Here is a 25,118-nt window from a genome sequence, read left to right on the forward strand (position 1 = left end):
TTAATGAGTTACAGGAGAGGCGCCCACTCCGCTGGGCTCTAACTTGTGTCTTTCCTCCAGCCCGCCAGGTTCTCGGGGAAACTCCCAGCATGAAGCTTCTCGCTGGTGTCCTGTGGCTGGCCGTGCTGATAGGTGAGTGTGTCTCAGTGCAGCCCCACACCTGCCCCACTGGGTGCTGGCTGATGCCTGGGGATCCCTCTGAAGTGATGCCTGCTCTTTTGGGAGCCCTCTCCCTCAGGAATCAACAAGTGGGAACCACTAAAGTATCTGATAGAGACTCGGTCACCTGCAGGCAGTCACAGGAGCAGGAGCTTGGATAGGGAGGAGCAGGAAACATGAATTAGAAAAAACAAGGAGAGTTCTGTGGCTCTTTAAAGGCTAAAATTTAATTTTAGCAGGCATAAGCTTTCGCGAGGCTCAGCTCACTTCGTCAGATGCAGAGGTAGAAATGAGAATTAGAAAGCGACTGAGTAACCGACGGAGCCTTTCCCAGCTCTGGGAACTCCCTGGTTTGCTGAGAATCTCAGGACTGGGGAATCTCAGGACTTGTCTGCACTGGACGTTTCAGGCACTGGTCCTAACCCTCGGTGTGGATGTGCCGCACTAGTGCAAGACACATCCAGATCAGAACTGTGGTATTCCACACACGTGTGAACACTGGCTCACTGGAACATTGGCAGGGCAGGGGAAAATCACCCCGCTGGTGTAAACACTCGCAGTGGTGTAAAAAGGATACTGCAGGATCTGAAGGGCTCAAAGACAGGCAACGAGGGGGATCCAGGGTCTGAGAAAAAAATCCTCGGAGGAGAGGATGAAAACACTGGGCCTGTTGTCTAAACAGGAGACAGCTGAAAGGGCATGTGATAAACGTATTGCCCCCTTTCCCAATGGGCAGCCGATGTTTGGGGCCTTGTCGGGATGTTTCCATTAGGAGGAGAAATCAATTGTAAGAGTCAGGTCTCTCTTTTGTCACAATCCTGTTGATTTCCAGAGGATGGGGGCAGAGTTCCTGTTCCCAGAACACAACAGGAACACACAGCAGCAGGCAGTTTTCTTATCCAGAAATCCAAGCTTGCCTCTTCACCAGTTCTGTGCCCCAAGGAGCCCTGGCTCTGTTCCCTCCCAGGCCAATGCTCACAACAACGTCTCTCCCTGTCTGCTGGCTTTCTGCCTTTGACACACACAGATACAGCTGCAACCAACCTGTGCCCCATCCCCTGCATTTGCAATCAGTCTCCAGGGAAACCCCTTCTGCTCAGGCCTTGCCCCGCTGTTGAGTGCCTTGGGTGGTGGCTTCTGTGGGGTCAGTTCTCACTTCAAAAAGGGGTATTTAATTGCTCTTAATGTCAGCCTGTTTGAAGACTGTTTTCAGGTCCCCCCTAAATCTTCTTTCCCCAAAATGAAACATGCCCAGTTTTGTGACCAGGGTTTCTGATCCATTTCTCGGGTTTGTTGCACTCCCCCGGACTCTCTTCTATTTAGCCACGTACGTCTCAAAGTGCAGCACCTGGAACAGGACACTGAGGCCTCACCAGTGCCAAGTACAGTGACCTCCTGTGTCTTACACGCCACACTCCTGTCAATACACCCCAGCGCGATATGAGCCTTTTCTGCAGCTCTTGGCTCAGACGCGGTTTGTGACCCACTCTAATCCCCCGAGCCTTTTCAGCGCCTCTTCGGCCTAGCCACTGAGTCCCCATTTTGTAGTTGCTCAATTGACTTTTCCTTCTTAAGGTAAGTACTTTGCACTTGTCTTTATTGAATTGAATCTTGTTGATTTCTGTCCAGTTCTCCGATTTATCAGGTGGGTTTTGAATTCTAATCTTCTCCTCCAAAGTGCTTGCAATCCCGCCCAGCTGGGTGCCAGCTGCAAATTTTAATAAGCATCCTCTCCACTCCATTCTCCAAGCCATTAATGAAAATATTGAATAATACTGAACCCCAGCCAGACCGCTGTGGGACCCCACTAGATACGTCCCCCCCAGTTTGACAGGTGCACCCTTGATAACTGCTCTTTGAGTACAGGCTTTCAGTCAGGTTTGCACCCACCTTCTAGCAATTGCCTTTAGATCACACGTCACATGATTTACTCACGTGGGACTGTTTCAAAAGCCGTACTAAACCCGAGCTTTAGCACATCTCCAGCTTCCCCTCTGGCCACTTGGAGAAGGAACTGGCTGAGCAGGATTTGCTCTTGACAAATCCCTGTTGGCTGCTATTGATAAGCCTATTATTCTCCAGGTGCTCATAGGGTGACGGGCGCTTAGTAAACTCATCGCCTCTACCCAGGTCTGTGATTGGCTGCAGCTAGTAACACCTTCCAGGGGCTCAGGATGCTCTGTTCCCTCCTCTCCTAACCTAAGGAGAAGGGGACAGTCACTGACAGTGGGGTGATGAATCCAGAACCAGTGGAACTCACCGTTGCAGGAAGTTGCTGAGGCCAACATGGTCACAGGACTCCCAGCGGCATTTCTCTGGATAATGGGCGCACCCAGACTGGCAATAGACTAGTGAGAGAGTTGGAAGGCGCATGAGCCCAGCTGCGCCAGGGCTAACTATTAGGGTGAGAAGAAAAATATCCACATCTGCTCCTGCAGGGGTCTTGCACCATCCCAGAACCACTGGTGCCAGCTGCCTGATCCTGGCCTAGACCAACCATGGGTCTGATCCAGCCTGGCAATGCCTGTGTCCCGCTGCCTTATCAGGAGTCCCTAGGGGAGTGGAGCTAGAACCCAGGAGTCCTTCCTGGATCCCAGCCCCCGCTGCTCTAACCAGAATTCCCTCCTCTGCCAGAGCTGTTACCCTGCCTCTCCTTCCAGAGAGGTACCGTGGCACGTCTGTGCTGGGCTCAGGGGCTGGGGCATGGCCTGACATTGTCTCACGGGGGCTTCTTCCCTTCCCAGGTTCCCAGGCCTCTCCTCTCAGCAAGGAGCCCACGCCACGGCTGGAGCAGGTCAAGGAAGCCATCTCCAACTATGCGCATGAAGTTATTGGAACAACCATGAAGCTGATCCAGACATCTGAGCTGGGCACGGAGATCGAGTGAGGATTCTGCCCTGCTATGGGGGCGTGCGGGGTGGGGGAGACAAACCCTCCTTGGGGGCTGGGAGCCCCCCTCCATCCCTGGGACTCACAGCAGAGGGTTAGAGTCACATCCCTGACTGCAGGCCCTACACCTCTGCTTCTGAGCTCCACGGGGACCGGCCTGGCCTGGGAGACCCTGCCGTGCTGGGGGTCAGAACCGGGGGCTTTGCTCGCTGAGTCAGAATTGAGTCCACGTCTGGCACGACGGGGCCCGATGCCCCTGGGCCAACCAGTGCCCTTCACATGGGGGCTGGGCCAGATCAAAGCCACACCACACCACTCCATATCAAATCCCCAGCCCCCGTGCGCCAGCCAGTTCCCCTGTCCTGGGACGACACTGGAGCTAGGAGACAGGTTCCACATTCCCCACCCTGGGTCAGATCCAGCCAGAGGGCGGCTCTCCCAGCTGCTTCCCTTTCTTTGCAGGCAATGGACGCTCTACAGGAAAATTGACAACTTATTTGATGAGCTCGGCGAGAAGCTGCCCCCCCAGGTCGAGGAGCAACTGAGGAAGCTGAGCCGGTATGCGGACGGGCTGCTGAGTGGAATCCTGGGCAACCTGTACGTGCTGGAGAGGACGGTGCAGAGCTACAAGCAGGAGCTGCAGGCTGCCCTGGAGTCCTATAGCGAGGGGCCTCTGGAGCTGCTGGAGCAGTACGGCAAGCAGGTGTCCAGCCTTGCCCCGGCCCGGGAGGAGCTGCAGGAGAAGCTGGGCTCCTATGCCCAGGAGCTGGGGCTGCAGGAGCTGCAGCGTGGCCTGGCAGCCCACACCAGGGACCTGCGGCAGACGCTCAGCCCCTACGCTGAGGACTTGCATGGCTGGCTCATCTCCCGCTGGGACTCCCTCATGCAGTGGTTCCAGTGAGGAGATCCGCTGGGGGGGGCACCATAGGCCCTGCCAGCCCCCCTGGAGCCCACAGTGATCCCACGGGATCGAGAGGGGACAGGCTCTTCTGTATGGCCCCCAGATCAGGCTCCCTCACCCCCTGCCTGGGCTCCCTGCCCCACCCCCTGGTCTCTCCCTGAGTCTGTCTCCGCCCCTCCCCCCCCAATAAAACAGCTGCTTGCTAATGAACTGACTGCTCCTGCTGCACCTCTGTCAATCCCCCCAGCGCCTGAGGTCACCTGGCCGGTAGAGAGACAAGGCCCCAATTACCCCTCCCCACAAAGTGCCCAACCCCCCTGGGATCTCACTTAAACACGTGCTCCCGCGGTGCAGCTCCTCAGCTTAGCCGCTAATGCCTGGCAGCTCCGCACAGTGCACGCAGCCCGGCCCTGCCACCGCCCGTCGAGCAGCTCCCGGACGCACGCACACGCGCAGGCTGCCGGGCTAAGACGCCGACCACCCCATCAGCCCAGGGCTGCTAGGGAGGCAGGAGGGAGGCCCTGGGAGACAGATGAGGACTCAGTGAGCACAGAGACCTCAAGGGCAAAGATCTCTGCTCCGCTCCGCTCCGCCCAGGCCTGGCCGAGGGCCAGACAGCGCACGGGTGCTGTGACTGCACTCTGCACGGGGTCAGCAGTTTTTGTGGGGAAGAAGGCAGGAGGGGCCCCGCCCCATGACACCCCCTCCCCATTGGGCGGGCTGGTAAGAGGGATCGTATTCCTCTCTCCCCGTGACCGAGTGGGAATTGCCAGCTTTCGTTGACTACGCTCTGTGCCTCAGTTTCTCCTGTGGTGAAGGATTAACAAGGTGGTGGGGAAGGGTGGTTTCTTTGCAGAAGAATGCAGGTGGGGCTGAGGGCCGGGCCCCAGTCAATGGCCTGGCGATTAGTTATTGTGACGAGCCGGGGCAGGAGCTGGCCAGCTCGGCGCAGCAGGAGAACAAAGACCGGAGCTGGGGTGCCTGTGAGACACGCTGCTGGCTGGGCTCAGGGCGTTCCGGGTGAGCTCTGGCACTGGACGGACCCAGATGGACTCTGCTGGTTTCTAGGCTAACCTAAGGACCTGCTCCCCTGTGCTCCATACACCTAATAATCCCTCCGCGGGGCTAGGGACCTTGGGGGCACGGCCCTCTGGAGGTGCAGGTCCTTACCAGAGCTCACATGCAAGTGGACTCGCTGAGGGGGCTCATGGGGGATCCAGGGGGGCTGCAGGCTCCAGAGTTCAGGCCTGGGAGGCGGAGAAGCCGAGGAGACAGACCCTGAAGGTTCCTCCCAGGGGCTGCCCCAGAAACGGTCAAGAGCAGCTGAACCTGGGGCTCACAGCTGGTGCCACCTGGAGGGCAAAGGCCCCCTGTCCCTTCCCCACCCCGCCTCTGCCACTGGCAGCCATGACCCCCCACAGGCTGCCCCGAACAGGAGCGTCGCTGCTGGGCCCGCGCAGGGGAGCAGTGAAATCCCTGCCCCGCCCCATAACCTCAGGCTGGCAAAGTTACAGAAAAAATGTCTTGGCAAAGTAGCCCCGAACTCCGCCCTTGGCAGCGGGAGGCTTTCGGGCGGGAATGCTCCAGTCACGGTCCGGTGGTGCGGCCGCTGACGTGCCCAGCCTGCTCCCTCCCTGTGCTGCCAGCCTCCCCCCACACGGCTCGGTCCCGCCACCGGGAGGGAACCGGCCCGCTGCAGGGCGCAGGGAGCGTGGGGGGCTTTGGAGCAGGTGCTCCCCCCTCGCAGTCAGCATGGGGCCCATGCCCCAGAGCAGAGCCAGGGCCCTGTGTCGTGCTGCACAGCGTTATGGGGTGGGGGGCTCCGTGAGGCATGCTTCCCTCGCAGTCAGCTCTGGGCCCAGTGCCCCAGTGCTGGGCTGGGCTGGGGGGGGGCCTGTGCTCCAGCTTGGTGTGGGGGGGAGCTCAGTAGGAGGCGTGCTCCCCCCGCAGTCAGTGCCAGCGGGTCCCAATGCCCCAGAGCGGCGCCAGGGGCCGGCACTGCGGGCAGCAGGCTGAGGAGAGTTTGCAGGTAACGCTGGGGTTGGGCAGAGCCGCTTATGGGGCGGTCCCAGGGCAGGGCTGGAGCGAGAGCTGGGGCAGGTTTACAGCCCAGGAGACTGCCCTACTGGCCCACGTCACATGCTCAAAATCTTTCCCCACCTGCCCTGCCTCCCTCACTGGGCGGGACTGCATCCTGCACCCAGCCCGCTGGGGACAGAGCCCGGGCAGCGAGCGGCAGCAGGAGACACGGGGTCCGTAATCCACAGCTGGTTTATTGAGCCACTGGCAGGTTGCTACAGACCCAGGGAGCGACGGCCGGGGTGATGGACGGGGACGCCGGGGTCCTTAAGACCCCTCTCGAGGCCCTGGGAGCCCTGAAGGCTCCGTGCACGGCTGGGCTCCGTGTCTCACCCCTGCCCCTGGCTCTGAGCAGGACGAGCGCGGGGTCCCCCCGGCTCCATGCTGGCGCGGCCCCTCACTGGAAGTGCTGCTGGAAGGAGGCCCAGAGGGAGCCCAGCCGCCCCTGCAGGTTTTCAGCGTAGGGGCTGAGCGTCTGGTGCAGGTCCTCGGCGTAGGGGTGCAGGTTGCGCCGGACGTGCTGCACGCCCTGGCTCAGGCTCCCCTGCAGCTGCTGCACGTAGGGCTCCAGCCCATGCTGAAAGTCCTGCACACGCTGCTGCAGCTGCCCGCTCAGCTCCTGGGCAAAGGGCCCCAGCTGGCCCCGCAGCTCCTCCACGCTCTGCTGCAGTTTGCGGCTCAGCTCCTGGGTGCCAGCCGCCAAGCTGCGGCGCAGGGTCTCGGCGCGCTGCTCCGCCTGCTCCAGCAGCCCCTCGGCATAGGGCGCCAGCCCAGCCTGCAGTTCCAGCACGCTGCGCTGCACCGTCTGCTGCAGCTCCTCCGTGTACGGCTGCACCCGCTGGCTCAGATCCCGCAGGTCCCCAGCGACCTTCTGCACCAGCAGCGCCGTGTCCTCACTCAGCTTGGCCAGCAGCTCCTGGGCTGCAGGGGGCAGCTGCTGCTGCAGCTCTGAGCCGTAGCTCTCGGTGGCCCCGAGGCTGTGGCTGATGCGGCTGCTGTGGGGAAGGGGATGGATGAGATGGGAATGGGGCACGGGGCCTTTCCCCTCCAGGGGGCGCTGGCTCCAATCTGCCCCCAGGGCGGGGGAGGGGCTGGCTCAGAGGGGCGGGGGATGGGATATGGGTCGTTTCCCGGGGTAGGGGGCACTGGCTCTGATCCGGCCCCAGGGCAGGGGACCGGCTGGCTGGCTCACAGGGCGGGGGATGGAATACACGCCCCCATCCCCCCACCCCCGGTCAGTGCAGGGCTCTCACTTGATCTCCTGGCCCAGCTCAGATTTACGGATCAGCTCCATGGTTTCCTCGGCCGTGCTGGTGGCTTTGGCCACGTATGCCCAGAAGGCTTCCCGGACCTGCTCGCGCCTCGATGGGGCCTCATCGCTGAGGAAGGATGCCCGGCAGCCTGTGGGGTGAAAGGGTCCCCAGCAAGACATGGTCACTGCAAGCTGCAGGCCCCGGGAGACACTCAGCTGCCTTCCCTTCCCTGCGGGGCGGGGCGTGCTCGCGGCCTGGGCTGCGCTCAGGACTCCTGCTCCAACTTCTGCCTCTGCCCCTGACTCCCTGTGAGGCTCTGGGCTCAGCATTTGGGGAAATGTTCAGGTTCTTATCGAGCTCACCTGCCCCGTGCAAGGCGCTGCACAGAGCCAGCCGAGATTGGCCCCCCAGTGCCAGGCACTGCCCAGCACCAGACAGCCTGTGCGCCGGACAGCTGCATGACAGAGAAAGGCTGGGTTATTCTCCCTGGTTTGCAGCTGGGAGCTGAGACCCAGAGAGGTTCAGGGATTTCTCCAGGGAGTCTGCGGCAGGGCCGGGGGCTGAGTCCCAGCTCCCCCTTGTGACACCACCAATTCGCTGCTGTGCCCAACACGTGCGGGAAGTTTTGTGGTGTCCTTGTTGCCCTTTCAGTGCAGTTTGTGCGCGTGTGCAAACGTGTGTGTGTGCATGGTTTAGAGCTGTGTACGTGCGCGTGAGCTAGGCCTGTGTGTGTGTCTGGGGGACCTCGGCCTCTGTGTAACCGTAGGTGGACGGTCCCGGAGGGACGGGCATCGGGGTAGGAGCCCCTCATGGGCTGCCCCATTGGGGCAGGTTGAGCGGCCCCCGGATGCACTCACCTGCCAGCACAGCTAGCACCAGGACGGGGCCAAAACGCTTCATGCTGGGAGCTCCCTGAGAACCTGGCGGGGCGGCAGAAAGAGCCGAGTTAGAGCCGAGGGCGCGGACAGATGGGGCTGTGCCAGTCCTGCCCCCAGCACTGCCCGCCCCGCGCTAACCCCTAACTCGTCCAGCGCCCGAGACGACTGCCAGGGCCCCTGGCTGCAGAGCCTAGCTCCCCAGGCCTCGCTGGGCTAGGGCGGAGCAGCAGAGTCCATGCCGGGGCGGCAGGGCCGGCATTAATACCCCACTAGTGGAAGCCAGGGACTCTGGGCAGCCCAGGGGGGTTCATGGAGCACGGCTGGGGGGCTCCTTTTAAAAGGGCTGTTTTAAAATCTTGCCGGGTCCGTCTCCCATTGTAAATGTGGGTTACCAGCCCCTCTCTGCCAGCCCCGCCCGGGGTCAGAGCGACGCCGGCGGCTGGGGCCTGGCTGCTCACAGAGGGCAAATGCTGCGAAGCGGCCGGCGTGGGGAGCGTCCTGCCCACGTGGGGAGCCAGGCACCCAGCGAGACGGTGTGGCAACAGGCAGCGAAACGGCTGCATTTTCAGGAGGGCGGCGCCGGCGTGCGGGGCTGAGCAGTTCGGGGCCTGCAGCCCCTCGCAGCACCAGCGTGAAGCAGAGGGTGACTCTGCCCCCGGCAGCTGAGCCCCGGCACTGCCGGAGCACGACTCTTCGTGCTCAGAAGAGGATGGAGGCCACCACCGGCCACAGGAGCAGCCTCCTCACAAGCCGCGGCCAGTGGCCGTCCCGCCCGCGTCCAGCACCAGACAGACCCTCCCCAAGCTGCTGCTGGCCTTACCTGGCTCTGCCGGCTGCCAGATCCCTGCCTCCTCCCGCCCGCTGCGCCTGCTATTTATAACAGGGCGAGGCAGTAATCACAGCCATGCCTTATCTCAGCTGAGGGCCTGCCCAGCCCCAGAGACACCGGCCCTCCTGCAGGGCACGCAGAGCTCTGCTGGGGCGCGGGTACCACTGCGGGGCTTGCAATGCCCGAGAACATCCTGGGAGCCCCGTCCTGCCCCAGACTGAGCCGCGCCTGGCTGGGAGCAGAGTCCATGGGCCCCACCGCTGGGAGCAGCTGCCCCCAGCCAAGTCGATTCCTGCCAAGCCAGAGGCTCTGCGGGTGGAGACTGGCACCGTGCTGCTGAGACAAACCTACGTCCGGAGAGAGTGGGCCTGATGGATTGTAAAGCACCCTCTGCCCCCACTCCCCTCCCAGAGCCAGGGAGAGAACCCAGGAGTCCGGGCTCCCAGTCCCCACACCCTCCAGCTCTAACCACTAGACCCCACTCCCCTCCCAGAACCAGGGAGAGAACCCAGGAGTCCAGGTTCCCAGCACCCGCCCCCATAACAGCTACATTCCATCAGCCGGTCTCGGGGGAGGGGAACAGCAGGGGGGTGTCGCCCTGTCACTGCCCCCATGTTCCCATGGGCTTGTCATGACCTGATATCCCCCTCCCCCGCAGCAGCTCACAGCCCCTCCCCCCAGCTGGGTCCTTATCACAAAGTGGCCTTTGGTTCCCTCCTCGCTGGTCCACATCAGCTGCCAGCGTGGCACTGAACCGGCCCGGCCTGGCCAGAGTCCACGGCTGAGCCCCAGCTCCCCTGCCCTGCGGCCCCCCAGCTTCCTGGCCCCCAGGCCCAGCCACGGCGCCGTTCTCAGCCATGGGGGCCCAGCTCAGGACCCGCTACAAGTGTCTCCTCCGTCCCCCGCCAGCCCTGGCCGCCCTGCCTGTTTCCCTGAGTGCTCAGCCCAGCTGTGCCCGGCATGGCCCCCCCAGCTGGCGCAGGGCTCCAGGACCGTGCCCCCAGTAACAGTAACCCCCCCTCAGCCAGCAGCTCAGCGGGTCACAGTGCAGGGAGCTGCCCGCTCAGCCGCGCGCCAGGCTGGCTGGTGACACGCGTGGGGTGGCTGCGTGGCTGTCAGCAGCATGTTCCTGCCCCGCCTGCCTCTCAGCCCAGCCTGGCACCCGGGACCCCGCGCTAGTGCCCAGCCAGCCTGGCTTTGCCTGCCGCTGGGAGGGGCTTGGGCCCAGGGCGTAACAGGAGCAAACCCCCAGTGCCTGAGCAACTGACAGACAGAGTGGGGGGCGTTACTGCCAGGGCGTCCCTCCCCAGCACCCAGAGGAAGTGGGGTCTAGCAGTTAGAGCGCAGTGCTGGCGGGCAGGACTTGTGGCGTTTTATCCCCAGCTCTGGGAGGCGAGGCGGATTAGAGTGCGGGGCCTGGGAGCCAGGACGCCTGGGCTGTAACCCCGGCTCTGCACTGACCCATGTGTGACCTTGGCTGGGTCCTGTTAGCTCTTTCTAGCACGGCCTGGCCCTTGCTGCTGGTGCAGCTCCCAGCTCCAGGCAGCCTGCTGTGGGGCACCGGGCGCTGCTCTCACCCCTCTCCGTGCTGTAAAAAGGACTGTCAGCGCCACAGGCGGACGGATTCTCTGGCTGGGCCTTGAAATCAGCCGTTACAACTGGCAGCAAGCCGCCTGTCTAGCATGAACCCTGCTGCGGGCCTGGCCTGGCCTGCCCCGCCCCATTGACTGGACGGGTCTATTGCCCTTCGAGCGGAGGGCGTGCGGGGGGACATGAACACACAGAAGGGCGCTTGGGGGCTTCTGACCTTTCTGGCGAGCAGGACCCAGGAGCCACTCACTGCGAGGGGAAAGCGGCTTGGGCGGGCCGGCTCTGTGCACACCAGCATCCAGGCGTAGGCCTGGGAGTTCAATGTGGCAGGAATATAAACATGCCGGGGGCTGGAGTCAGGCTGATTTCTAGCAGGTCCGGATGAGAGCTGTGCCGGGGGCCAGCGTGGGGCTCTCACACCTTCCTCTGGCCCCGGCTGCCCTGGGGCCAGGCGAGATGGGCCCTGGCTGAGATGCTCCACTACTTGGAGCCCATCACTGAGCTGCGGCCCCAGCAGCTGTGGGGCAGGGCTGCCGCTGCCTGGGTTAGCCAGTCACAACGGGCCCCTCTGGCCCCCACCGCACTGAGCCCCCCGGTTTTGCCATGCACAGGGCCAGGTTTTAAGCCTTCAGCACCTGCCATGCGGAGCGAGCCCTTTGAAAAGGCCGGCAGGGCCTCAGGCCCCGAGGACAGCCCAGGCAAGTCAGACCTTGACGTGCAGCGGGAGTCCTACCTCCTCGTCGGCCCGGCCGTGCTGTGCGGCTCCCGTGCGCTGGGCTGGGCTGGCGGTGCCCTGCCGCTGGGCAGCTGGGAGGAGCCTTGGGGAACCAACCATCAGGCCTGGCTTTAGGTTGGGGCCATTCGCTCGCACCCCAGGCCTGCTCCTCGCCTCGCTGCACCCAGCTCTGGGGTGGGGACATGCCACGGCCTCAACCTGTGACAGGAGGAGCAGTCGGAAGCCAACAGGGTGAGCTGTGATCGGCACAAGAGGGCAAGGCCCCTTCCGCACGGGCCCGTACGGCCAATCCCTGCACCTTGCACGGCTGCACACTCCTGGGGGACGTGGCAGCACCCCGCAGCCAGCGCCAGTTCATTCACAGCCGCGCGAAGCAGCACCAGCTCCTCACCCCTCCGGCCACCACCCCTCCTTGGCCCGGCGCCAGGGGCACCCCACCTTGCAGTGACCTGACCCCGGCCCCATTCCAGGAGAGAACGGTGAGTGGCCTGGCCCTGCCAGGTGCCCATCCATGGGGCAGGACGACTGCAGCACCCAATGATTGGCTCCACCGGCTGGGCAGGGCAGGGCGGGGCAAGCAGATGGCTAGCGTGAAGAATCAGGCTGGGGCAGGGAGGTAACAGGCGAGCGCCCAAGTATAAAAGCAGGCCGGCCGCTCGCCCTGGCTGGGAATTCGGAGCACGGCCGGCCATGGCAAGTGCGTTTGATTACACAGAAATAAAATCCTGCCCCAGCCCCGTGCGCAGAGTCCGTGGTCTCCATGTGCTTCACCCGCTCCAGCCCTACCTCGGCCCGACTGGTCAGGGAGGAACTGCGCCAGCCCGGCCTCAGGTATACGGGGCTGCCAGAGAAACCCAGGGATCGGGCCCAAATAGCGGCATGAAAACTCCCCCCCCCCCGACTCTGACTTGGCACAATGAGCTGCGGGGGAGGGAGGGCAGCACACTGGTCTCCAGCACAACTAGCTGGCCCAGCCCCAGCGATAGGGCCCTCTGCTGGGTCAGCCCCATTGCCACCCAGCCCAGCAGGACGGGCTGAGCCCCAGCACCAGAACCCTGGACCCCAGGCCTGGCCCTCACACCCTGCCGTTCCCAGCTGGCCTCAGAAGCCGCCCCTTGCACGGCTAGTTCTGCTTCTGCCTGGCTCGTGGGCTGAGACAGCCTCTGCTGGCAGACACCCTACCCCACGGCCAGCCGCCCCCCGCATCAGCCAGTGCATTGCCGCCCTGAGCCCCAGGCCTGTGTCCACCACAGCCACAGCCAGGCTCCCTGCTGGGGCAGACATGCCCACCTACTGGCCTCCCCAACGGGCACGGAGCAGGACACCCCCTTGGGCTGCCTCTCCTCCTCCCCCCACCCCCATCCCGGGCGACACACTTCCGCTCCCCCCCCCACTAGCTCCCCAGGCCAAGGGGCCTGGACAGACCCTTGGGCCCAGGTCTCAATGGGAATAACACTCTGGCCTCTGCTGCCCCACCCCCCATTAGAGGGAGGTCTCCAACTGCAGCGCATATCACGCCCCCGCCCCCTCCAGCCGAGGCACAAGCAGGTGGGGGCAGCCCCCATGCTGGGGGTTTATTCAGACAGGCCATTTCCAACACCATGGGGGGGGAAGGATGGTTGGGGGTCTCTGTAAAATAGCCTTCAGTTCCCATAACTTATAAACATGATTTACACGCAGTCTCTAGTGGCGGGGGACCCCATCCACTGCTCCTCCTGGGGGGGCTGGGGGACCCCACCATCCGCTGCTCCTCCTGGGGGGGGGCTCCGCTGCTCCTCCTGGTGCTGCTGTGGGGGTTGCCGGGGACCCCCCCATCCGCTGCTCCTCCTGGGGTTGCTGGTCTTCCTCCCAGTCTGCTGGGTGGGGATGGATGCAGGCAAGTCCCCCCCCCAACCGTTGCCCCTCCTTCTGGGGGGGACATGGGTGTGGACGCCCATGGACATTAGGTCCCGTGTGGCTCTTTGGATCACTGCAGGCTGGCAGGGAAGAAGTGGGCTGGAGTTGGGGCGCAGCAGATGGGTTTTATAAGCCCCATCACCACAGGGTAGGGTCTGCCCCACAGCTCCCTGGGGCAGGAGGCTGCAGAGAAGGGCACGACGGAAGGGGGCGTGATTGGAGCAGAGGGAGGGGGGCAGTGAGATGGGGCAGCTTTGGGCAGGGATCCAGCCCCCCGGCAGACAGATGCAGGCTCAGTTCACCCCACAAGCTGGGACCAGCCAAGCCCCGATGCCCCACTCAGTGCAACAGGCCAAGTGACCCCTGCTGGGAGCCAGTCCCCCCCCCTGCCCATTGTGCCACAGGCAGGGACCGATCCTGAGGTCACAGCGCCTCCTGGTGAGGAGGGATGTCAGCGCAGGCAATCAGGCTGAAGAGAGCACTTTACACCCATGGGGTGTGGGGGGGTTATCCTGTCACTGGGTGCCCCCCTTCTCCTCCCTCCCTGCTTCCCTGGGAGAGCCCCCAGCTCCATGTCCGAGCCACAGGAATAGCAGGGCCATTGGGGCAGGCAGAGCCCCCGAAGGGTCCCAGCAGCCACTGAGCCTGCACCAGCCACTTCCCTGTTTTCCAGCACCCCGGGGACAGAGAGCTGGACCCGGGGTTCGGGGCTGGGGGGCTGAGCAGCCCCCAGGGACCCAGCCCCAAGGCCGGCGTCAGCGCTGCCACGCAAAGGGGCTCGCCCGCCCTTTGCCTGGGGATCAGAGCCCCGGGCTCTCGTGGCACCTGCAGAGGGATTGGAACCCCACCCGCCGGGCTTCACAGGGCAGAGGGTCCAACCACGCTGCAGGCTGGGCTGGGCGGACGCTGGGACTGTGCAGGTGGGGGGGAGGAGGAGGAGGAGGAGGAGGGAGGAGGCTCTATCCGATGGTGAGGCCGAAGCCGCACTGGAACTTGTTCTTGCGGTGGTTCAGGAAGGCCCCCATGGCCAGCGTCAGAGGCAGGGGCAGCAGCTTCTTCTCCAGCACGGCCCCCACGATCCAGTTACTGTCCACGGAGCCTGCGGGCAGACAGCAAGATCAGCAGAGCCGGGAGGGGCACAGGGGGGGCATGGGGAGGTGCAGGCCAGAGGGGGCACGGGGGAGGGCGGCTGCCTTACCTTTGAAGAGCAGGTTGGCTTTGGGCAGGTCCAGCTGGTAGCCAAAGGAGATGCTGGTGTCCTGCATGCGCGTACTGGCCTCGAACTCCACGCCCACCTGCAGCTGGGGGAGATGGGGTGGTACGTCTGGTCAGCAGGGAGCCCGACTCCCCACTCATACCCCTCCCAACAGGATCCCACCCCCCCGAGCGCTATCCCAGCCCCGCCACCCCTAACGTGACCTGAGGACAATTTGGAGCCTGTGCCTGGGACAGGACACCCCTCCGCCACACCCCCCTGCCAGCCAGGCTCAGCTCTGCACCCCGCAGATCTCCTGTCCCCAGCTCTCCACACGTCAGCTGCCCCCACCCGCTGCTCCCCGCCCGCCCCCTTTCAGAGGGGAACCAGGTGAAACGTGGGCCTTTGAGCAGCGTGTACCTGGTCATTGGCTTTGTGGTAGTAGGTTGCATGGGCCCCGGCTTGCCCCACCGTCAAGGTCCCAATCCACTTAGGTGCTGTGGGCAGAGGGGAGGAGCGATGAGTGTCCCAGCAGGCCCCCCCGAGCGCTAGGGAACAGACCCCGAGTCTGGGCTCCCAGCCCCCTCTAGCCCACAGGAACCCGCTCCCTCCTAGAGCTGGGGACAGAGCCTAGGAGTCTCATAGGCTTTAAGACGGGAAGCGACCAATCTGACCAGCTGGTCTGACCCCAGCACAAGGCAGGCCACAGAACCTCCCGCACTCCTGTGACAGACCCCAAACCTAGCCCTGCGTCACTGACGGCCCCAAATTGCGGGTTCAAGACTTCAAGGTACAGAGAATCCACCAGGCAGTGAACTGTGCCCCACGCTGCAGTCCTGGCTCCCAGCAACGCCCCCCCCACTCTAACCACTAGACCCCATTCCCCTTCCAAAGCTGGGAATGGAACCCAGGGGTCCTGGCTTCCAGTCATCCCCTCACCCCAACGCTCTAACCACTAGACCCCACTCCCCTTCCAGAGCTGGGGATGGAACCCAGATGTCACAGCTACTGTCTGCGCCCTGCCCCAGTTCCCCGAGTACCTGTGTATTTCCCAGCCAGAGACATGACTGTGCCCTCCTCTCCCGGCCGGCGGTGATACACCAGCTCCCCGCCCAGCGCCAAGCAGGGTGTGATGCTCTGCAGGTAATGGGCTACCAGGATCCCTGCGAAGACAGACTGCTCAGCTGGGGCTAAGCCAAAGGGGCCATGAGGGGCAGGAATCAGGTGGAGGTGATGGAAGGCAGGGGCAGGCGCAGGTGGGAGCAGAGGCTGCAGGTTGGAGAAAGGAGGCAGGGCCAGGCTGGACGGGGGGTTCAGACACAGGCTGGTTTGGGAAGGGACCAGAGGAGGAAGGGGCTCTCACCTGAGCCCGCCAGGATGTCGGGGTTTCCCAGCGTCACAGCCGCTGTGAAATCCTCCCCCCGATACTCTCCGTCCACCTGCCAGTTCACGAACTTGGACTGCTGCGTCTGGAAGGAGAGTGGGGCACATGGGGAGAATGGGGCGACCCCCAGGAGCCACACGTGCCCTTCAGTGGGGCACACCACTGCCTTACCGCGAGGGAGCAGCCAGGCTGCCCTCGCCCCCTGCCAGCCGTGACACCGAGGAGTGCGCAGATCCCCCCCCCCCACTGGCGGCAGGACCCATGAGGCTGCCCTCGCCCCCCGCCACCCACAACGCCGAGGAGCACACAGACGCCCCCCAATCCCCCGGAGCCGTGAGGCTCCCAGTACCTGGAAGGCCACCTTGGAGCGTAGCCGGGTCGAGAGCTGGTGGATGATCTGGGCGTTGAGGCTGCCGCTGTTGTCCATGTCGCCCACCAGCACCGGGAAGGCCTGGAGGGGGTGGGGGGGAGAGTGTGAAATGCAGCTGAGTAACAGCCCCCAGCCCCTTCCCATAGGCGGGCAACAGCCTCGCGCCGCCCCACCCCCACACAGAGCATCTGCTGCACCCCAACCTCCCCACCATCGGAGCTGACAGCCCCCCAGCCCCAACATCCAAATCAACCCCTCCCCCCACCGCACATACACACAGCCCCACCCCATCTGCACTGGCCGGCTCCATCCCACCCCCCACTCACCTCTGTGGGGCTGAGCTGCTTGGTGCCCACGTAGGTGACCCCGAAGTGGTAGTTGGAGTCGCCAACGGTGCTGAGGGCGACGCTGTGATTCACCTGGGGAGAGCCGGCAGTGAGCGGGACGCGGCACAGGCAGGGGGCCCAGGGCGCTGGCTTCAAGGCCCTTCTCCACCGGACTCTCTGCAGAGCTGCAGCAAGTGACTGCACCCTCTGGGCCTTGCCCCATCTCCCTGAGGACAGGCCCCTGCCCGGCCCGCCAGGAAGCAGGGGGAGAATGCATCAGAGACTAGGCAGGGCCAGGTGCTGCGGTGATGGGCACCAAACAAGCACTTCAGAAAGACAGGCAGCACCGAGAACAGCCTCACCCAGGCCCACGTGCCAGGGCTACAGCTCTGCCCCAGCCTCGCCCGGCCCTGCCTACTCAGCCCCAGCAGGCACAGCCCTTACCTGGAAGTGGTTGCTAAGACCTTTATTCACTGTCAGCTTCACACCCTCCATTTGGACGGGGAACAATTCTGGGGGAGAGACGGCAACAGTCAGCACCGAGCCCACCCCTGGGCCCCTCCCGCCTGCTGGTAACCCCCGACCCCAATCAGACCTGGGGTGTCCCTGCTCCCCCGGGGATCCCCCCACCCAGCTGTGCGCCAGGCTCCCCCAGGCCGCGTGCTGCACCTCTGCACCGCGGCGACGTTCCCGGCAGGTGCGGGCGGGCGCTGCGCTTTCACCTTTGCACTTGCGGTGACACTCCTCAAAGGTGCCGGGGTTGGGCAGCCGATCCCCCTTCTCCGCCGGCTGCTCGGGTGCAGGGGGGCCCAGCCCGCCGACCGGGGGCATGGTGAAGCCGGGCGGCACCGACACCAGCCCAGAGCCGGGGCTCGGCATGGCGGGGGAGGGCGCGGGGGAGCTGGCAGCCAGGACGTTACCCATGGCGGGGCTGCGGAGAGAGCAGGACAGACGGCAGGGGTGAGACGGGGGCAGAGACCGGCCCCAGGGTCCGCCCGGAGGGCCCCACCCGCGCCGCGGACCTGCCCGACCCACACTGCCGGGCACTGGGCCGCGGGTCCCTGCCCGCCCCCCGCGGAGCCACAACGCCCCGCACAGCCCCCCACAGCCCGCCACGGCCCCCCACAGCCCGCCATCGCGACACCCCAGGCCGCACCCGCCCCTGCCCTGACAACAGCCGCTGGCTGCGACCTCCCCCGGGACCCCCCGTCAGCCCCCCTCATAGCCCCCGATACCCCCCGTCAGCCCCCCCCGCCCCAGACTCTCCCTCCGCCTCCCCCCATCCCGCCCGCCTCAGACTCACGAGGCGGCAGCAGCAGCCGGAGCCGGGAGACACCCGAACCCGCCTGCACCGCTACCTCGGCCCCGCCTCCTCGCCCTCCGCGCCGCCATTGGCCTGCCCCGACCTCGGCCCGCCCTCCCTCTGCCAGCTCGATATCCATTGGCCAATGTAGGAGAAATCCCCGCCCACTTCCGGGACTCCCTGTCCTCATGAGCTGCTGCCCCGCACGTTCCGCCCGTTCCGGCCCACGGCGGATCGCCATTGGGTGGAGTCCTCATAGCCCTGCCTCCATGAACCATCTCTATTGGCCAGAGCCTGGGTGTGCCCCGCCCCTCCCCGCGATACCCCCGCTCTATTGGCCACTGTATCCCCGTGTCTCGCTCTTGCCCCAGGCCCTCTTCCCGTTGGCCGGACTCTACAGGAGGCGGGGCCGATCCCAAGAGCAGCCCGCTGATTGGCCGTCTCCCAGAGGCGGGGCCAGAGGGCACCAAGTTTGGTTGTACGGTGCGGGCGCAAGGTCAGGCTCCGGCACAGTCCCGGCATGCACCGCGGCAACCATAGAGTCTACGGGGGGAGTGCGAGCTCGCTGCCGCCATTTTTGAGGCGGAGCCAGACACCAGCCCCGCCCCCAAAGAATGGGCGGGAAGGGGGAGCCAGACCCCCACTCCCCGCCCGAGGATGGCACGTTCCTGCCCCCTACCCCCAGCATGGTAGTGTCCAGCCCCCCCCCCCCCCCCCGACTCCCAGGGACGTGGGTTCAAGGCCCCCCCCACCGCGACATCGCCTGGAATCGGCCCCACCCCTAGAGAAACCTTCATCCCCAACCCGCCATCGCCCCACGCCCGGCGACCCACGGCAAACGCCTGCCCCACACCCCACGGTGAATGCCTGCCCCACGCCCGGCGACCCACGGCAAACGCCTGCCCCACGGCGGCGAATGCCCCACGTCCCTTGAGAAACCTTGATTCAGCAACAGCCGATACACCCCGAACCTGTCCCCGGGGCAGCCGTGAACGAACGCCTGCCCCACGGCGAACGCCCCACGCCCGGCCCGAACGCCCCCCGGCGAACGCCTGCCCCACGCTGAACGCCTGCCCCACGCCCGCCCCCGCAGCGTTTCCGCCGGCATGGCCCCAGGCCAGCGCCAGGCCCCGCGGGGGGGCTGCGCAGGCAGACAGCGGCTGCTCCCCCGTCTCTCCTGTGAGCGTGCAGAGGGCAGGGCCCCGCTGTGCTGATCTGCGGCCCCCCACCTCAGGGACCGTCTGCTCGACACAGCTACACCCTGCTGGAACGGGCCCGTTTTCACACTCACTGTCCAGTCGAGGAGAAAGAATCGAAAGCAGCAGCTTTATTCGTTAGTGTGTAACACAAAACCCTCCCGTCTCTGCTCAGCCCCGCAGGCTCAGACGGGGCCGGGACACACGGCGAGACCCTTCCCCTGGCCTAGGGAGCAGGAGGAGGAGTTCTGACCTTCAGCCAACTGAGACTGCTGGCACGCAGCTGCCCCCCAGGCCAGACCCCGAGCTGCTGCGGGCTGCAGCCCCACTGGGAGCAGACAGGAGGGGGGTCCGGCTGGGGGGAGAGCCAGGCACCAGTGCCAGTCCAGGGAGACGTGGGCAGAGCCAGGTGCCTGCCTAGAAAGTCGAGGGGGGTGGGGATCTCAGACGTCCATGGCCACGTGTCTGTCTGAGCCTGGGGAGCCCAGACATACTTGCCCAGGGACCGCTGGGGGTGGGGAGTGAGGGATTCCAAAGCCAAACACGACCACTGGGACCATCTAGTCTGATCTCCTGTATAACAGGCCAGAGAGCTTCCCCACAGCCCAGGGAGCCCTGGGTCACCTCCGCCCACGTCTCCGGGCCGGGGAGCTGTCTGTCTGTCCAGGAGCTGTGTGTCGGGGCGTCAGACATACAGGGCCCGGGACATGATGAAGCCCTGCTCTGGGGCACCCTCCCCAGAGGCGAAGGACAGGGCGTCGTAGATGGGGTTGATCTGGTCCAGGTACTCATCCTCCAGGCTGGGTCCCAGCATTGCTGCTGGCTCCTTGTCCTCCAGCGTAGGCAGCTCGTGGTACCGCGGCAGGTCCTGCAAGGAGATGGGTAGACATGTGGGGCAGGCAGCAGGGGTCTCCGATCCTTAGGGGATCCTCTGGGCTCACTGATGGATGGATGAACTAATGGGTTAGCGCAGGGGGCTGGGAACCAGGACCCCTGGGTTCTAGCCCAGCTCCGGGAGGGGAATGGGGTCTGGTGGGTTGGAGGGGGGCTGGGTTTTATCCCCAGCTCTGAGAGGGGAAATGGGTCTAGTAGTAGGGCTGGGGCAGAGATTCCAAGAGGGACCGACGGGCTAGGCAGCAGTTCTGCAGAAAAGGACCTGGGGCTTACAGTGGATAAAAAGCTGGATAGGAGTCAGCAGTGTGTCCTGCGTGCCAGGAAGGCCAGCGGCGTATTGGGCTGCGTTAGTAGGAGCATTGCCAGCAGATGGAGGGCAGTGATTATTCCCCTCTATTCGGCATTGGTGAGGCCGCATTTGGAGTATTGTGTCCAGTTTTGGGCCCCCCACTACAAGGATGTGGAGAAATTGGAGAGAGTCCAGCGGAGGGCAACACAAATGATGAGGGGGCTGGAGCACAGGACTTATGGGGAGAGGCTGAGGGAACTGGGCTTGTTCAGTCTGCAGAAGAGAAGAATGAGGGGGGATTTGATAGAAGCCTTTAACTACCTGAAAGGGGGTCACAGGGAGGCTGGAGCTCGGCTGGTCTCATGGTGGCAGGTGACAGAACAAGGAGCAACGGTCTCAAGCTGCAGTGGGGCAGGTCTAGGGTGGATATTCGGGGGCTGGTGAAGCACTGGGGTGGGTTACCTGCGGGGGGGGGGGGGGGGGTGGAATCCCAGCCTGTCCTCCCCCCGCCCCCCCAGTAATTACCGGCTCTGTGGAATCCGCCACGATGCCGGGCTCGCAGTAGGGCGCTTTCAGTGGGATATTCTCAGCCTCGGAGGGGTTAGAGACCTGGAATAAACCAGACACGTTGAACCCAGGCCAGAGACAGAAGTGTGCTGAGCTGCTCATCTGCGCTGGTCAGAGGACCCAGGAGTCCTGACTCCCAGCCCCCCCCCCCCAGTTCTAACGCACTCCACCCAGCCCCCCACCCCTGGGTGTAGCAGAGACGTGGACCTACCAGCTCAGGGTCCTCAATCTTCTTCTGGGGCGGGGGCGGCTTGTAGGCCGGGGGCCCATCCATTCTAGGGTGGGGGGAAACAGAGGCAGAGAGGTTAGTGAGGGTGGGGGCAGGGAGGGGAAAGCATGTCCCTGAGCCCCCTCCCCAAATCGTCTTCCTGACCCTCATCACCCCCCAACCCCTCCACCCGCTGTCCTCTCCCGCCCCCTGAACCTCTGCCCGCCACTCACTGCCAAGCCCCTCCTCTGACCCGCCCCCACCTGTGCCCGAAGCCCAGCCCTCGGGCCACTCACTCCTCGTCCTGCTCGGTCTGATTCTTCTGCTGCTGGCGAAAGATCAGCACCGCGGTGACCACCACGGCCACCGCCACGATGGCGGCGATGATCCCGCCGATGATGCCCCCCGTGGTGCCCGCACCAGCCATGTTGGGATGGGCTAGGAGAGAGGGAGGGGGCGTGAATGGGGGCAGTGCCGGGGGCTGCCTCGCCCGCAGGGCATGGAGAAACCCGCCTCGGGGCCCTGCATCCCCAGCATCACGGACCGGAGCCGGAGCCGGACCCGCCCTCATCCCTAGCCGCCAGCCCCCCAACGCCAGCCCCTGCCCCCTGCTTCTCCCGACCCCGCCACACGACTGACCTTTAACCCCTGACCCCGACCTGGCCCTACCCGCCACCCCCAGCCCCTGCCCCTCCTTCGCCCCTCAGCCCCACTGGAGTCCCCGCTGCTCCCTCTGGGCCAGCCCCGTAGGAGCTGCCAGTTCTCGGAGCATTTGCCACCAGGTGGCGCTGGCAGGCTGCGCTGGGTAGGCAGGGCCGGTCTGTGCCCAGCACCGGGCGCTGGACCGGCTGGCACCCACCAGGGAACGCGGACCCCAGCCCGCTCGCCAGCCCACGCTGCACGTAGCACAAGACAGTGAGCAGGCTGGGAGCCAGGACTCAGGTTCTACCCCTGGCTCTCGGAAGTGGGGGGCAGGACTCCTGGGTCCCATGCCCAGCGGGGAGTGGGGTGTAGGGGGTTAGAGCAAGGGGCTGGGAGCCGGGACTCCTGGGTTCTGGGGCTACAGAAATCCCCGCCTCCTGGTTCTCAAGGTGGGGGCATCATCCTGCCCTATAGACGCTGGCAGCAGCTGTTCCACCCTAACCTCCCGCTGCCCCGAAGGCCACACTGCACGTGTGTGTGGGGAGCAGCCAGCCTACAGCCCCCCTGCCCCTGCTGTCCCGGGAGAGCCCAGAACTACACAGCCCGAGCAGCACGCGTAGGCAGCTGCAAACGCCTCGAAGGAGGCAAGGGGGAACTTGCAAGTTGCCTGGAGCCAGCGATTTCACAGCCAGCAGAGCTGGTCCCATCCAGCAACCCTGCCTTGGGCTCCCCTAGCAAGACAGATCCCAGCAACCGCACAGGTATGGGGGGCCCAGCCACGCAGAAAGCCTAATTCTCCCCAGCTGAGAACTGGACATGCACGTGTGACTGTAAATGTGGGCTCCCCTCGGGGCATCTCAGTGGAGTCTTACCCGCCTGCCCCAGGGAGGTGGGTATGTAAGGAATGGGGCTGGGGCTCAGGACGCATGGGTTCTATCCCCAGCTCTCTCTGACTCCCGGGCTGCCCTCGGGCCAGTCCCTGCCGCTCCCTGGCGTCACGGCCCAGCTGTGAAAAGGGGCTAAGAGCCCTGCCTCTGGCTGTCATCAGCCCCCAGCCCGACGGGACCCCCTCGCTGGGTTCTGCACAGTGCCTGGCCTGACACAAGGCCCCGCCCTGGGCCAGGCCTTCCACGCACCGTACCACGGCAGCAGTAACCACCCTCTCCGAAAGTGCCTGGGAATTCGGGGCGCCAGGGAGCCTGGCTTTTCAGCGGGCAGACGCGCCTCCCTGAGCCGGGCTAGAGCCCAGCCCCCCGCGCTAACCACTAGGCCCCACTGGCAGGCTGAGGCGGGGGCAGGGAGAAGCAGGGCCTCCCACGTCAGCAGGTGACTCATGGGCGGATCCGAAACCCATCAGCTCTCGGGGGAGGAGCTGTATCGGGGTCCCCTCCCCCGCAGCTGATGGGGGGCGGGGGAGGAATCCGAGGCAGTTTCACGGTGCGCAGGGACGGGAGGTGAAATACCAAAGCCATGAAACATTCCCACAGCGGGAACCAAGCAGGCACCTTATCTTATCTCCTGCCTCCCCGGGGAACAAAGTCCGGCTGGTTCCGCAGCTAAGCCTGGCCGCCAGCCCCCCTGCTCCCCCGCCCCCCGGCCCTGAGCCTCAGCCCCCCCGCCCAGCCCACTGACAGCTACCCCCCGCGGCCCGGCTTAGCCGGTGTTTGCTTGGCCCAGACTCCGCGATGCCCTGCACGGCTGCACCTGGGCGGGGGCGCGTCAGGTTTCACCCACGGCCTTGGCGTGTGCCCTGCTCACATCCCCCCCCCCCCCCGCTCTGACCCTCGCGCTCCCAATAGCCCCCCTGGACTCCCCCCCACGCCCCGGCCCTGAGGGGCCAATCACAGCAGCTCTGGGCACGGGGCAGCGAGGGTGACGGATGCCGGGCCAGTGCCCCAGCCCCCAAGACGCGCTGCTGCAGTTCTGGGCTGCGTGCCTCAGTTCCCGTCTGTACAATGGGGATAGCAGCCCTGCCGGCGCCCCCCCAGCAGGGGGAGGGGGCAGTGTAGGGAAAGACTGTGAAGCACTGGGAGGTCTCCAGCTGCAAAGCGCCAGATAAGAGCAGGGCGGCCACACGCTGCCAGACAGCAGGGCCGGAGGAAAGGTTTGGTCAGCAGAGCAGAGCAGAGCAGCCCCTTCCCGCTGCCGGGAGGTTTGAGCGGGAAACCAGGGTTTCCTTAAGAAATATTTTGATGAAACCAAAATAGGAAACTGGGTTTTGCTTGGGTGCTTCCCCCTCCGTCTAAACAGAAACCACCACTCGGACTCCGGGTTCGCGGGCGTTTCTGTTTAGTGGAGAAACCCGGGGACGGGACTCGAGGCCAGACAGGAAAAGGCTCCAGCTTCCTTCACCAGCTTGCCCAGCCCCAGCCTGAGTTTGTTCCAGGAGCATCCTCGAACCAGCGCCTGACCCTTCCACACCGAGCGGCTGCTCCAGGCGGCTGCAGACTCCGAGAACCCAAGGGCTCCCTGTGAGCCGCCGAGGCGCTCGGAGAGCCGTGCCGGGCCGAGGGAATGTCACACAAGGCTGGTGTTTTTCATAGACCCCCTGCTCCCGGAGTCATGGGCTGAGGGGCCAGGAGGGTCTCAGCTTGCGCATGTCACAAACTAGCCGTGAATCTCTAGCCTGCATTTATCTGGGAGGAAAGCCAGGCACGACGGAGCGCGACCCCTTCGGGCTCAGAAAGACGCCAGGGGGCACAGAGCGGGAGCCCCTGCGCCGGATGCGACACAAACACGGACCAGCTCCCCGGCTCGCTCACCTCCAGGCAGCCTGGCCATGGAGTGAGACCACGACTGCCCCAGAAACCCCCCCCCTTCTCCCTGCAGCCCGACTTCCCTGCCAGGAACAGGCGCGGGGCTATTAATACACCACAGCCGCCGGCAGCCCCGGCGCACCGCCGAGAGGAAGTCGCCCGACTTCCAGGAATGGGCACACCCAGGCCGCGTCACCCACCCGTGTCTGAGGACTCACCCTTTCGCTTCCACCTTCACCCCAGGGGATTCCCCTTGGGCTGCAGCGAGCGGCATGCACGGAGCTGAGCGCAGCCCCTGCACCTGGCTGGCATCCCCCCCGCACCCTGCCTGGCATGCCCTCACTCAGCCTGCACCCCAGCATGGCAACAGCCCCCCGACCCCGGGAGCCAGGCAGCGGCTGCAAAGGGAGCCGGGCGGGTCCCCGGCCCCTCTGTGCTGGGAGGAGGGGGTGCGGGGGCGCAGGTGGGTAAAAGGCCTGGCATTCAGCTGCCAGCACTTGGCAATGTCTACCCTCCCGTGGAGCAGGCTCTATGGGGCGGGAGGGGGTGTCGCCTTGTATCCAGCCCCCCACCGTCTGGAGCACAAGGGCTTGCCATGGGGCAGATCCTGCAGTGACTTGGGTGCAGGAGGGGCCCATGGGGCATCTCTCTGATCTCCTGCAGCAGCAACGTCCCTGCAGCCTCCCCCCGGCCCCGGGTCCAGCTGGGGGGTGGCTGGACAAACCACCAGGGGGTCACCTGGTCCCTAAACAGCCCAGGGGAGGGGGGGACACGGAGG

The 25,118-nt window shown here is 64.9% G+C and overlaps 4 protein-coding genes across 6 annotated transcripts in view; 1 reads left to right on the forward strand and 3 right to left on the reverse strand.

Moving 5' to 3' along the window:
• Positions 1-4,141, forward strand: LOC137157897 (apolipoprotein A-IV-like). The gene is made up of 3 exons (XM_067555328.1): positions 1-132; positions 2,904-3,042; positions 3,511-4,141. The coding sequence occupies exons 1-3, from the start codon at positions 90-92 to the stop codon at positions 3,947-3,949; spliced, it is 621 nt and encodes a 206-aa protein (XP_067411429.1). The 5' UTR covers positions 1-89; the 3' UTR covers positions 3,950-4,141.
• Positions 4,142-5,915: 1,774 nt separating this feature from the next.
• On the reverse strand, positions 5,916-10,556 carry LOC137157898 (apolipoprotein A-IV-like). Of its 3 annotated transcripts, none has more exons than XM_067555330.1 (4): positions 10,450-10,556; positions 8,139-8,201; positions 7,282-7,429; positions 5,916-7,020 (listed from the first exon to the last, which is right to left on the reverse strand). In XM_067555330.1, the coding sequence occupies exons 1-4, from the start codon at positions 10,451-10,453 to the stop codon at positions 6,426-6,428; spliced, it is 810 nt and encodes a 269-aa protein (XP_067411431.1). In that variant the 5' UTR covers positions 10,454-10,556; the 3' UTR covers positions 5,916-6,425. The 3 variants fall into 3 exon arrangements, with proteins under 3 accessions (XP_067411431.1, XP_067411430.1, XP_067411432.1); XM_067555329.1 differs by having other exon boundaries at positions 5,917-7,023; positions 10,450-10,504; XM_067555331.1 differs by lacking the exon at positions 10,450-10,556 and adding an exon at positions 8,980-9,426 and having other exon boundaries at positions 5,918-7,023.
• A 964-nt stretch (positions 10,557-11,520) lies between these two features.
• On the reverse strand, positions 11,521-17,907 carry TOMM40 (translocase of outer mitochondrial membrane 40). The gene is made up of 10 exons (XM_067555313.1): positions 17,789-17,907; positions 17,208-17,416; positions 16,930-16,997; positions 16,486-16,578; positions 16,139-16,240; positions 15,769-15,874; positions 15,446-15,568; positions 14,826-14,902; positions 14,409-14,511; positions 11,521-14,309 (listed from the first exon to the last, which is right to left on the reverse strand). Exons 1-10 carry the CDS (start codon positions 17,875-17,877, stop codon positions 14,170-14,172), a joined length of 1,110 nt encoding a protein of 369 aa, XP_067411414.1. The 5' UTR covers positions 17,878-17,907; the 3' UTR covers positions 11,521-14,169.
• Positions 17,908-19,095: 1,188 nt separating this feature from the next.
• NECTIN2 (nectin cell adhesion molecule 2) overlaps positions 19,096-25,118 on the reverse strand; it is a 28,109-nt gene continuing 22,086 nt past the window's right edge. The window contains exons 6-9 of the mRNA XM_067555315.1: positions 21,239-21,380; positions 20,946-21,009; positions 20,693-20,776; positions 19,096-19,852 (exon numbers count right to left, since the gene is read on the reverse strand). Coding sequence (XP_067411416.1) covers positions 19,670-19,852; positions 20,693-20,776; positions 20,946-21,009; positions 21,239-21,380 — 473 coding nt within the window. The 3' untranslated portion in view covers positions 19,096-19,669. The remainder of the gene's footprint in view (positions 19,853-20,692; positions 20,777-20,945; positions 21,010-21,238; positions 21,381-25,118) is intronic.

This window comes from Emydura macquarii, unplaced genomic scaffold (genome assembly GCF_026122565.2).
Source record: "Emydura macquarii macquarii isolate MOO-44397 ecotype Brisbane River unplaced genomic scaffold, CSIRO-AGI_Emac_v2 contig_1626, whole genome shotgun sequence".
Taxonomy (NCBI): Eukaryota; Metazoa; Chordata; order Testudines; family Chelidae; genus Emydura; species Emydura macquarii.